The 14,130-nt window shown below is 39.8% G+C and overlaps 1 protein-coding gene across 1 annotated transcript; it reads left to right on the forward strand.

Annotated features, from left to right (window-relative positions):
• The first annotated feature begins 5,619 nt into the window (after positions 1-5,619).
• Positions 5,620-13,886, forward strand: LOC117817453. The gene is made up of 12 exons (XM_034690176.1): positions 5,620-5,639; positions 6,046-6,161; positions 7,984-8,078; positions 8,706-8,801; positions 9,429-9,524; positions 10,152-10,247; positions 10,827-10,955; positions 11,093-11,242; positions 11,370-11,492; positions 11,998-12,105; positions 12,742-12,855; positions 13,266-13,886. Exons 2-12 carry the CDS (start codon positions 6,050-6,052, stop codon positions 13,314-13,316), a joined length of 1,170 nt encoding a protein of 389 aa, XP_034546067.1. The 5' UTR covers positions 5,620-5,639; positions 6,046-6,049; the 3' UTR covers positions 13,317-13,886.
• Positions 13,887-14,130: the final 244 nt, after the last annotated feature.

The raw sequence follows: 14,130 nt of genomic DNA on the forward strand, positions 1-14,130 counted from the left end.
CTCAGCCTCCACTTGTAAAATCCTCCTTTTTTCAGCTGTAAATGTAGGGAGTCATGAATTTCAGCGAACACACTCAGTAAAAGAAGTAAATTGTGTTTTGGGGGAATCCCTGAGAGAGACAGAGAAATGTGTTTAGGGAAAGAGTAAAATACATCAAGGAATATTCTCCTTGACAGCAACACGCTGCACTTTATTTGCACATTTGAAGACGACTATTTTAAGAGCTAATATATTTTTCTTTGTCTTCTCTCCTTTCTATCTCTATTTCTCACACTGTCACTCTCCTCTTAATACCCTGCCTCCCCCCTTCCCTCTCGCTCTGTCTCCCCCTCCCTCACTCTTCCGAGTAGAGCCCTATAACCAGCAGTGATTTGATTACTCTGCGTAGCTACGCTCCCTCTTTGTTATCAGCCTTCATAAATGTTTAAGGAGCATTAAGGAGACGCAAGCGGAGCAGACGGACAGAGGGGATATCTTAATGCTTAAATGACCATTACCCTTCTCCATTTACAGATTAAAAGCTTTACTTTGTTTCCTCCGCCTACTACTCATCCACCCCTCGCTCGCCGTCATCCCTCTCTCTGCATTCGTCCATCGGGCTCTGGAGAATTACTTCTGTTTGTGTAGATGATGGCAATGAGGACAGGATTAGGAGGAGGAGAAGTAGAAGAGGAGGGATGTTAATGAAAAACAAGAATGTAAAGAGTGTAGGAAAACATATTTATAGATGAGACTGATGATGTCATTTTTCTGAAGGTCAGATCTGATCCTGTTTATTAGGGCCCACTGTAGTTGCAATGATTTCACGATTTGGATACTGTGAAGTGATAATAAAGATGTTCTTTGAGTAAGATCTGAAGTGGAAACCTTCAGGACAGAAATACTAAAGAAATATGTAAGCTCCATAAAACTGCAGTTCCTTGAGTGGCCACTTGAAGCTGTCTCCAAAAGGGAGTAATTCTCCATAGAGCCCCATGTTGAAATGTCCAACTGTGCAACAGAAATAAACACAGTGACTGCCTGGAACAAAACAGTTCAAGTCTCTGTAGATCATTTATTTTATAACTATATCTATTTGATCATGTTTGTGATGTTTGAAACATGCAGCAACCTCTGGTGTTGTGCTTTTAAAGTATCCCAATATAATGTTCAAATGAAAACACATAAATCTCAGTTAGGTAAGCACTGCCAGGCAGGCCTGTGGTGAGGTGGCAGGTACAGTGTGTTTTCAGTGATATATTTTAGGGTTCAATTCCTGGACAGAGACCTATTTGGTGGTAAACATGAAATGTTTTAATCACAAAGGAGATGAGCTGAGCTTTTGGAGTACTATTAAGATATAAATGTAAAGACTTAAAGAGACAAACAGAGGTGCCTGCCTTTCAATGCAAGGGTCCTGGTTTCAAATTCCAAGTCTACAATTTGTGCCTCCACACATCAGGATACCTGATTGTAGATAATGGCCATGTTTAATATTTACGATTTCCAATCAGTTTCAAACCACTACAGGAATCTGTTTTTCTGTGGACTGTATCCCGGTTTCAAACTGAAGTGGAAGTGGTTTTTCCTCTAGTCCCGTACATTGACGTTGTATCTCTGTAATCATAAGATGATACTGAAAGCCTGGCACACAGTAAGAAATTTATGAAATCTCAGCCGATTATGATAATGATTTATTTTTATTAAAATGTATGATTTGATTTGATTAAGTTAACTTGCACATTCCATGCAGACGCAATTTCTGTTCCAACTTCTCTCTTCATCACTTCGATTGTGGTATGTTGCATATACACTAATGTTGTTGCCACAAATTAACACGTTGCCCCCCATTTCTGTCGTTCATATGCGTCAGGTTCACTGTTGTTGCCATGGCTGTGCTTGCTGTGCTTCCTTCTTCAATGAGCTGGCTTCTATATCATTACATTTCATGTGACAATCTAGAGACTGTGTGCTCTGATCGTAAATATCGTAAAATAATATTTGAAATCAGCGCATCTCCCGAGCAGATTGGGGGAAGTAGAATCACTCTTTGCAGAAATCAAACCACAGGAAATCTGACAAACTAATATTTGGAATTATCACATAATCTGACATTTGCTGACTTTAGTCAAAAGGGGGAAACAAATGGTCTTGTAATGTGTATCCAGCTTTACTGGTTCCAGATCAGCTTTGAGACAGACAGCAGCCCATCATGCAGTGATCAGATCCATCAAGTGACATCTGTCATCCAATCACAGGCCTCGTCACATGTTCAGGTACACCTAGTAAGTTTTGTTAATCGATTGTGTTTTTGGTTAGCTTGTGGCGCACAGTGTGGAACAAAATATGGATAAACTGGCTAAAAATACAAACTTTGCAGCTACAACAAATAAAGGTAAGCAAAGAAGACGTTGGGTTAAACAAGGACTCAATGGAAGCCTGTGAGCATGGCCCAACACAGCATGCTGCCACAGAAATACACAAGAAGGCCACTGTAGCAAAGGGTGCGCGCAATAATGAGGTATTTTTGTCCCCAAAGACTGCTTGAAGCTGTCAAGAGCAGCAAGGAAAAAGTAAACTTGGTGAGTCATGCCTCATTTGGAGATTTCAAATTCATTTTTTTAAATCTATTTTTATTCTAAGGCTGGAACCTGTGATTTATCTTGTCATTTAATTCAAAGATTATGAGAGCGGGTTTCACAGTTGAGTCCAGACACTGCTGGAGGTCAATCATGGGGTTACAGGGGTCTCAAGTTAAAAGCTGAGTCATTTATATCCACTATATTCGTCTCATCTTCATAACACAACAAATGAGACATTTTAGTTTCACACTTTCTTTCATAAAGATATTGTAAATCATTCTCAGATGGAGCTCTGTGGTGTAATTTGAGGTCTTTTTGTGGAGAAAGAGAGATTAATTAATATGAACGTACATATAAAAGTTATTTTTTGTGGCTTTTTTACCTTTATTTGATAGGATAGCTATAGAGAGACTGGAAATGTGGGGAGTAGAAGGAAGGGGATGACACGCAGCAAATGGTCGTGGCCGGGAGACGAACTGGTGACCTCTGCAACGTGGAGTGTATGTGGGGTGCTTAGACCGCTAGGCCACCAGCGCCAGTTTTAGTTTAACTATGGATTGAATAAATCTGTTTGCTTACATTCACACATCAGACCCACACCGCTGTGGCACAGAGCTCATTACAAAGCACTTTGTTTCCGATTTAGCACTGAACAAGCTGGCAACACAAGTGGAAACATTGACGTCCGTCTTTATTTTCAGTCTCATAGTTTGGGGGGAGAGTTTGTGAAATAAACTGTGGTTTATTTCCTGGATTTACATTTTTGAGGTTGTTTCTATAATCACTGCAGTAACTTTATGAAGCAAAACGGTGGACTGAGGTAGTAGGTCCCTCTGAATGTTGTTATGTTACAAGAAGAAATCCTATTTTCCTATCTAATGTTTCTGTGTCAATATCAACAACCGAAATCATCAGACAAACTTCGAAGAGGGAGGAGGAATAAAGGAAAACAGCAGGATTTTCAAAGCAGGAGATGTTTCTGTGTGTGTGTGTGTGTGTGTGTGTGTGTGTGTGTGTGTGTGTGCACTTGCATTTGTCACGTTGTGGGATCCCAGCACCGGGAGCACACCAACGGCGGGGGGCCCAACACCCGTGTGGGGCCCAAAATGGTGGGCCCCACTCCGATTTCAATCAAAATGAGCTCAGTGGCCCTCCCTGATGCTCCTCATGCTTTTTCTTCACTTGGCCCACAAGGTAGCAAAAACTTGAAATGTGTGTAAAAGTGTGTGTAAACTTTTTTCTCACGATCGCCAACTACCGCCTGTAAGGTGCCACCGCACTTTTACACACTTCCGGAAGTGTGTGCACACACTTCCGGAAGTCCCGCCCCTTGGATTTATCTCTTGGCCAATCAGATTGCTTCTGCTGTGCGATCTGCCGTGAATGTGAGAAGAAGAAGCAGAAGCAGAAGACAGAGAGGAACATGGCTGAAGATGGAATATTAACTTGAAACTCTGAATATTTTACCACATTTACAACAACTAAGTGATATATCAGCATGGAACAGGTAGGCATGATTTTGTTCAATTTATATTCTTTATATTTTTGTGATGTTAATTACTTTATTACAATAACTGTTAGCTGCTACAATTAGCTACTAGCATTAGCTATATAATAGGCTTTTAAATTATTAGATTTTATTTGCACAGGCTGGCAGCTGCTAAAGTGGTCTGTTGTTTTTTATTTTTGCAGATCACTTGTGTGTATTGATTGCTCCCATTATGTAAAGACTATTTCAACCAATGTAACAAAGTTTATCTTTAGCCATTATTAGCATTGCGGTGCTAACAGTAGCAGCTAGCGATCTTCAATACAACTCCTATGGACGTAGTGTCTCACTTCCCTGCGTCATGACGTCACGGACAGAAAGTAAACACAGACACATGTTACATCAATGTTACCGGGGAGACCTCCTCTTTACTATCATAGTGTCCATTTAACTATAATTTAAACATAGTTTGCGCAAGAGCGGCCCAAACATGCCATGTCGAAGATCACTAAATCAGACCATCCCAAGAGTATGTGCATATTATGATCGAGAGGATTAAACCTGCGACCGGAGCTTAGTTTGTGATGTTAGCCGGCTCCTAGCACAAGCCACAACAGGTGAGCATTTTATTATAAGACTATATTTTATGCCAACATACCCCCCTCCCCAGTTATGCTGTCATAAATCCCGTGATGTTGACTCCGTGTTGTTTGTGTCTCGGAGCTGTAATACTGTATCAGCTGGCTCAGCTGGCTCAGCTCTGGTTGTTTTCATCAGGTTGACTTGTCAGTGAGAGTTTGATACTATTCCCGTTATATTTGGTAGCGTTTTGACTCTTCTAGCCTTAGAAATAGTTTGTGTTTACCGAAGACACGGGTCTGAGCTCATCATGTTTGTGTGCATGTTTTTCTGAAACGGTACATAAAAGACGTGCATGTTGCGTTCAATGTTTAGCCGAGAATCAGAGCTCTGCAGCGAGCTATCGCTCAGGCTGATGGGGCTCCGTGATTCAGTGGAGTGGAAACTTACAACTACTACTACTTCTACTACCGTTACTATTACTATAACTGCCACTACTATTATACTGCTACTGCTACTATTACTACTGCTACTACAACTACTACCAGTGTTTCCCCCAGGTTTACAGCCTCTATCTATCTACCAAGTAATAACATCGGCAACATTTCACTCTTTTAACACTTTTGCTTTTGTAATATCTTTTGTTAAATAATCTAGCCTGCAAAAAAGTCAAAAAGAAAACATTCTTCATGTGAACACTATATCTAATTCTCACATTGCACTATTACGACGGTCCCTGAATGCACCTGCAGTAACAGGAGCTCTGGACAAACAGTCAGCTGACGGCACTCCTGGATGCCAAGGAGTTTATCTAAACTTACTAAATGTGTCTGATGTATCAACAAACTGGATTAAATCAAGCTGTTGACGCGGAGCTTTTTACGGTGAGAGCGACAAAAACGTCAAATATTAAACAAACGTCCCCCGGTTGTGTTTTTGTCACTAACGCACACCGGAGGTAAAAATCCTCAATGAAGAGGAGACTGATTCACACAGCACACCTGCTGCAGGTAGAGACCAAGCTAACACTGAGCCCCTCAGATAATAACTCAGCCTGTCATAGGAACGCAGAGCTTTAATTTCTTAAGATTAGACACACAGCGGAGAAAATATGAACTCTTAATGTCCGACGGTCTTCATCTTCATCGTCGTGCATCTACACTTCTCTGCTTTGTTTAATGATTGGTGAAGCTCTGCACCGATGTAGACACAAACAAACACGTGAACACACACCTATAGCCAGACAGAGAGAGAAGAGGGCAGCATGCTGTAAAGCCAGGGGAAACACTGCTGTTTGTTTTCAAGAATTGTTTTATATCAGCAGCTAGCAATCTAGGCAACTCATGACAATATAAACATGACATGAACAATTCTCTTATACTGAATGTGTAGTAATTATTCAAATTATTTTCACAGAGCCATGATGTCCAGAAGGAGAAGAAGAATCAAGCCTGTAGATGATGCAATGACATATATTCTGTCTTGCACTGACAAGTCTGGATTTATGTCAAGACTCGTCGACAGTTACAAAGGTAAGTGGTAGAAGGTTCCTTGACCCAACTTATGCATTTCAAAAGCAAAACAGTGAAGTGGATATATAAGGGCAGAGTTTATTTGTGTTTCAGGGTATGTGTGGCTTTTTTGCTTTTGTAAAAGAATTTCAATCAGAGTGATAGAAATGAATGTGATATTTTACAGTCCAGGCAAGGTAGTCAGAGTGCTTTGTTAAAATATTCTACTAAAATATCCAGTGTTGCTGTGGTATTAGCCTTGCTGTGGTTTAGGCCTCTGCTTGAAAATTGCTTACCCATGATAAAATGAGTATATCTCTGCAACCACAAGGTCTATTTGAATACTTGTGTGTCATAGTAAAGGGAACACTCTGAGAATTTGTTGAGATGTGTAAATATCGGTATATGTGTTACTGATGAAGGGTAAATGAAGATAGGACACACAGCACAAACAAAATTAATTTCAGTCTCGCCTTAAAAAATACTATTTAGGATGAGTATCCTTTAGAATGATGGAGCCCTAGCGTTAAACCCCTATCAAGTTATAGTACAATATATTGACATTGTCTTTGCAAAGGTTGATTCTGATAAAGTTAAGCAGACAAAAATAGAGACATTATACTACCAAAAGTTCAGGCAAGGTTTCCAAAATGCCATTTTTGTCACAGCTTGGAACCATCTGCCACTATGAGCCATTATTCAAACATTAGTCTCACAATTTACATAAAGTAACTGAAAATGAATCAACCCAGAGTATGCTGTCTAATTTGATGTTCACCATGGCTGTATTCTGTCATGATTAGTGCAATTTTTTGCTCTGTATCTCTCAGATTCCCCCAACTGGGGACCTTTGTTTCCATAGGGTTATGGCGAATTGAACACATGAAAAGACTAGGTGAGGAGAGATAGTGAAGAGGGATAAGACATCTGCATTACAAAATATTAAAAGTAGACGTCATTATTCACATGTATGGAATTCAGTTATTTCCTTGTTGTTCCCCATAGCCTGTTGGGTCTTAACTTATTTTACTGAGTTTTAAAGGTTTCAAAAAGCTGTAATTTTGATTTTTAAAATGGTACAGGAACCCTTAAGTTGCACTTTCTTGTTCTCTATTTCTATTTATTTTAGAATCTGGATTGGTTTACGGATCAGTGGCATCAGTCTGATATACATTAATTATGTCAATACAAGTACTGATTATATGGACCACATCGGTCCCATTTTAAACATGGGTTTAAACATGGGTTAAATGAACTAAAGTATTCCACATTTCTGTGTTGCATTTATATAAAAAAAAAAGGTTTTGTTGGCATTCCCAAGAGCTATGAAGGCTGCAGTGTTGTGCTATTATACTGAATCTCTTCAGTTCTTCAGTTTCAGTACATGCAGAATTTAAGGGCAGTAGACTAGAACATCCTTTTACCACATTAATTTCTAACTTGTGGTCCATGTTGCATGTCAAAAGTCACAGTGATAGTTCATCTTGTTGAAATTTGGTTGTATGATGTACTTACGCTTTACTGGTGTGTTACCTGCACTAGATAGCTCACAGCACTTTCAGTTCAATGGAACGGAACAGAGAAAACAAGAATGAGAGAGGGCCCATCTCCAAAAAAAGGAAGTTACAACTGGCTAAACTGCTGAAAAATACTGCAGATATACACTGTACTTGCATATCAATGAATTTATTCACGAGGGACCTCTTATAGGAGGCTAAAATACCTCTTATTGCTGTCCCCATCACAACTGGGAGAGTGAGCATTGTCTGCAGGTAATACATCGACGAGACGTCGTCTTTTAGACTGCCCAGAATGAAGTGTTTACTTTGTTATATTCTTGCAGGAAGAGGAGTGTTTGCCATGCAGCCCATTGAACCAGGGGACTTTGTACATCAGATGTTCCACAAGGAATCAAAGCCAGATGAGACTCAACCACAGGTAAAATGACATTGTAGACACAGTCATCACTAATATCTGTGGTGACTTGTATGTGATGTTGTTCTACTACAGAAATGGGCCAGTGTTCACAAATAACTTAAATGCAGTCATGATAACTTATTGGGTGGTGTGATGAAGACCAGTTAATGTCAAACACACACACGTTTCCAGTCTTGTCCTTATGGGGTCATTTATGTCACAAAAACACTCTTCCTTTAGTCTCTCCCAGTGGGACCAGGTAAGATACTGTTACACACTTGTATGTTTCTAGTCTCACCCTTATGGGGTCCTCCCGTATGGTTCTCACTGAAACTGTTTTTATGCCACTGTCCCACACCTGGCATAATCTGAACTTTGATTTTAACATTAAGAATTGTACACTGTCTGAGCTGGTACATGTTTTAAAGCAATATTTAGAATGTGACCCACTGAAAACCCTTGTAATGGGTTATGAGAAGGTGCTAATACCTCATAAAGACCATGCTGTGCTCTGAGGTTGAAGGTCTGTACTGTTTCACAAACTGTTTTACCACTAGGGAACCTTATTAGCCTGCTGTGAATGTCTCTACATACAGTTATAATCTCTGTCAGTTCTAAGGATCTTCTCTTCTGGTATCTAAATGTCAGGTGACAGACCCTCAGACTCCTGCAGTAGAGACAGAGACCAGCCCTGCACATCAGATGCTCCACAAGGAATCAAAGCCAGATGAGACTCAACCACAGGTAAAATGACATTGTAGACACAGTCATCACTAATATCTGTGGTGACTTGTATGTGATGTTGTTCTACTACAGAAATGGGCCAGTGTTCACAAATAACTTTAATGCAGTCATGATAACTTATTGGGTGGTGTGATGAAGACCAGTTAATGTCAAACACACACACGTTTCCAGTCTTGTCCTTATGGGGTCATTTATGTCACAAAAACACTCTTCCTTTAGTCTCTCCCAGTGGGACCAGGTAAGATACTGTTACACACTTGTATGTTTCTAGTCTCACCCTTATGGGGTCCTCCCGTATGGTTCTCACTGAAACTGTTTTTATGCCACTGTCCCACACCTGGCATAATCTCAACTTTGATTTTAACATTAAGAATTGTACACTGTCTGAGCTGGTACATGTTTTAAAGCAATATTTAGAATGTAACCCACTGAAAACCCTTGTAATGGGTTATGAGAAGGTGCTAATACCTCATAAAGACCATGCTGTGCTCTGAGGTTGAAGGTCTGTACTGTTTCACAAACTGTTTTACCACTAGGGAACCTTATTAGCCTGCTGTGAATGTCTCTACATACAGTTATAATCTCTGTCAGTTCTAAGGATCTTCTCTTCTGGTATCTAAATGTCAGGTGACAGACCCTCAGACTCCTGCAGTAGAGACAGAGACCAGCCCTGCACATCAGATGCTCCACAAGGAATCAAAGCCAGATGAGACTCAACCACAGGTAAAATGACATTGTAGACACAGTCATCACTAATATCTGTGGTGACTTGTATGTGATGTTGTTCTACTACAGAAATGGGCCAGTGTTCACAAATAACTTTAATGCAGTCATGATAACTTAATAGGTGGTGTGATGAAGACCAGTTAATGTCAAACACACACACGTTTCCAGTCTTGTCCTTATGGGGTCATTTATGTCACAAAAACACTCTTCCTTTAGTCTCTCCCAGTGGGACCAGGTAAGATACTGTTACACACTTGTATGTTTCTAGTCTGACCCTTATGGGGTCCTCCCGTATGGTTCTCACTGAAACTGTTTTTATGCCACTGTCCCACACCTGGCATAATCTCAACTTTGATTTTAACATTAAGAATTGTACACTGTCTGAGCTGGTACATGTTTTAAAGCAATATTTAGAATGTGACCCACTGAAAACCCTTGTAATGGGTTATGAGAAGGTGCTAATACCTCATAAAGACCATGCTGTGCTCTGAGGTTGATGGTCTGTACTGTTTCAGAACCTGTTTTACCACTAGGGAACCTTATTAGCCTGCTGTGAATGTATCTACATACAATTATAATCTCTGTCAGTTCTAAGGATCTTCTCTTCTGGTATCTAAATTTCAGGTGACAGACCCTCAGACTCCTGCAGTAGAGACAGAGACCAGCCCTGTACATCAGATGCTCCACAAGGAATCAAAGCCAGATGAGACTCAACCACAGGTAAAATGACATTGTAGACACAGTCATCACTAATATCTGTGGTGACTTGTATGTGATGTTGTTCTACTACAGAAATGGGCCAGTGTTCACAAATTACTTTAATGCAGTCATGATAACTTATTGGGTGGTGTGATGAAGACCAGTTAATGTCAAACACACACACGTTTCCAGTCTTGTCCTTATGGGGTCATTTATGTCACAGAAACACTCTTCCTTTAGTCTCTCCCAGTGGGACCAGGTAAGATACTGTTACACACTTGTATGTTTCTAGTCTCACCCTTATGGGGTCCTCCCGTATGGTTCTCACTGAAACTGTTTTTATGCCACTGTCCCACACCTGGCATAATCTCAACTTTGATTTTAACATTAAGAATTGTACACTGTCTGAGCTGGTACATGTTTTAAAGCAATATTTAGAATGTAACCCACTGAAAACCCTTGTAATGGGTTATGAGAAGGTGCTAATACCTCATAAAGACCATGCTGTGCTTTCAGAGGGAAACAGTTTTTGCTTCAGGTAACTTTTCTAGTTAGCAGATACCACCATAAATTCACTTTTCTCTGTTTATCTATGTTTAGGTTTTTACTGTCCAAGGGTTTTCGCTCGTTGATTATTCAGAAAGTGATGAAACTGATGAGGACTTTATGGAGAACAAAAGTCCCACTCCACACCGTGATGTTCTCAGGAAGATAACAGAAAACACTCTGGTATGCCTTTGATGCTTTTAATTTAATTCAAATGTTTTTAGTCAAGCAATTGTATAAACATGTTTCTGGTTTTAATAGATTGTGCATTTATGTATGTATGTATGAATGTTTGTACATAGCTTTTTTTTTTTTTGCAGATGGATAGTGGACCAGAGGTTTCTAATCATTCGTACGGTTCAGAAAGTGTTGTGAACGAAACCTGCGATGAGGCTTCTCCAAGCAACCATTCCAACGAGCAATCAGATAATGTACTTGTTCCATCACTGAGACGCACAAAAAGTCTCATGGTAAGCTCCTAAAACTTATTTAAAACAGTGTGGTTACTTAGCTGATGGGTGCTTTCCATTGCCATTTGTTTTTCTACTGTGTCAACAAAAAGGAAAAAATCATATCTCCATGTCTCCCTTTCTTCAGTGGGATAGAGTACAAGATTTTGCTGGGTGTCTATACGATTCAGATGACGACAGCACAGAGGGCACTTCCATTTCTAAGCCTGAAAGGGATTCACCGAGGCTGAGAAGAAGCTCTTGCCACCCTGTAAGCCTTTTTTTTGATTCTTGTATGTGTGTCTATGACTGTGAACATGTCTGTTGTTTTTGCTAGTGAGCCTGGTACTGACTCAATTTTATTTCCCCATTTTGTTTTGTAAATTGATATCAAGTGTGTTCCTTTTTTAGGCTTTATTGTGAATATATGACATATTCAGATTCTTTTGAAAGTTTTTAGAAGGAATGGGCACGATTACTCGAGTACTCGAATACCCCTTCATGATTATTATTTGAGTAACAGCTCACTATTCAAAAGTGACATTGATGGATACAGAATCCCAATGTTAAAAATACTGTCTTGCAGTGTGAACCTTTGGCGATGGCATACATTTTTACTACGGATCATTTTAAAAATCTAAATACCCTTGAACACTACTGTCACAATCACAACATTTATTTGATTAATATCCTTATCAAGCTAGCTTTACTGACTACTTAATATTAGGGTCAACATGTCTGTCTTGCATGGTTGAATAAACCTTTTCTGTCTCCAGACGTCAGTCTACCAGGAGAACAGAGGTCAGAAGATGAGGAGAGCATGTCATCCCTGCAAGAATGTACCTCCACATCACATGTCCAAAGCCAGGCAGCGTCTTCAACAGGTGAGCTTGAACGATGAAAGCAGATTGATCTTTACCTCTTAAAGACCCCCTCCCATGAAAATCGTGTTTTTCATGTTGTTCAGATGTTCATGTGGCATTTTCTGATGCTACAGGACATATCAGCAGAAAAGTAAGTGTGACATTGCATTTCTGAATATTTCTTCCTTCAAATTGCTGTGAACTAAACGCAGACGCACACTGGCAGTTTCAGACAGACTGGGGTTGTGATGCAACAACCTGTGGTGGAAGGGCTGCAGGGTTTCAACCTTCAACCTAGTGTAAAGACCTAGCTCTCAGCAGCGTGGGAGTGTCCGCGTGAATGGGGGAGGGTGCAGAGCAGCGCCGTCTCCGCCCACGACTCAAAGACACATTACTAATGAGCTACTGGCGCTCTGCAGAAGAAGAGCCCTGGGAAATGGCAGGTTTTGTGATTTTGGCTAAAAACTTCATAATCCCAATTTAAAGAGCACTGAGAACGCTTTAAGAGAGACACAAAGGATGATTGGAGGGGGGATTTAAGAGACACAAATGCCATATACTAAATGATCTTATAAATTACAAGATAATAATCACTGTAGTGACAGTTTCTCTGTATTTGATGTCTTCTTTCTTTAATAAAGTTCTTTTTGTGTCTAGATGTCAGTATGCCAGAACAACAGTGGTCAGAAGATGAGGTCAGCATGTCATCCCTGCAAGGATGTACCTCCACATCACAAGTCCAAAAAAAGAGTGTGTCCGCAAGAAAGAGAGGTAAGCTTTGGGACTTACATCCTTTTTTGGGCCAGTGCCACTCCATTATTTTTAATGTTAAGGTGTTGATGGTAATATCGCTGAATAAAAGCATGTCCCTGAATTCTTAATACACCTAAAAGAGCTTCCTACCCAGGAAGGGACTGTGGCCCATTGTGTGACAATGGTTCAAATATATATATATATACACTACCAGTCAAAAGTTTGGACACACCTTCTCATTTAATGGGTTTTCTTTATTTTCATGACTATTTACATTATAGATTCTCACTGAAGGCGTCAACATTATTAATGAACACAAATCCTCCCCTGGCTACATGTCGAAGTATCCTTGGGCAAGATACTGAACCTCAGTTGCTCCTGATGAGCATGTGGCGCAATCAAAATGTAATCTCTTTCTGTCTACTTAGGTAAGCAAGCTGCTGTACAGCGTTGGACAACCGAGGAGATTGCTGCAGTAGAAAAACATCTGAAGAAGTTCATTGTGAGGCAAGATGATCCAGGTAAAGCGACTTGTGAGCGCTGCATTTCTGTAGTACCGCAAGCGCTGCAAAAAACAGACTGGAAAGCAGTCAAGTATTTAATCAAAAATAGAATAACTGCCATGAGAAGAAAATTGTAATGAAAGCAGTTCACTGATCGGGAGTATGGAGACATGTTTTCAGTTTGCCCTCCAACACTTTTTTGTTCAAGGTCTGTTTTGTTGTATTGTTTCCACCTGTCTCTATAACGCATTATAAATATATTTATAATGACCTTATAGCACTGTACACATATAGTTATAAACACTCATCAATTATTATAATGCTTTATAACAATCATAACAGTTATTATTGTTATATAGCATTAAGATCATTTATGAGTGTTTCTATAGTTATACAGTGCTATAACCTCGTTATAAATATTTTTATAATGACGTTATAGAGATACGCGTTAAACAAAGTGTTACTCAAAGGGTTACCACTTTTTTGTTTTGTGTAAAGTGCAGTCTGATCATTGACCTGTTGGTAAAATAAATACATGCTCCTCAGGATTACTTGTTGAAAGCATTTCCTTTTATTTTTAGCCTCATAGCATAGCTGCCTCAAGTCTTATTTTAAGTTTGTTTTTCATGATAATGCGCGGTGAATCAACAGTGTTAGGAGAGTAGAACTAGGCTAACGTATGTGATGTGAAAAACTGTGCTTACATTTAACTCCAGGGTTATTTGATTACCATGTTACTACCCTGTCTTATCGTTGATGATCCTTTGTTAAGATGATAGCACATACAGTA

Source organism: Notolabrus celidotus, chromosome 8, assembly GCF_009762535.1.
Source record: "Notolabrus celidotus isolate fNotCel1 chromosome 8, fNotCel1.pri, whole genome shotgun sequence".
Classification (NCBI taxonomy): domain Eukaryota; kingdom Metazoa; phylum Chordata; class Actinopteri; order Labriformes; family Labridae; genus Notolabrus; species Notolabrus celidotus.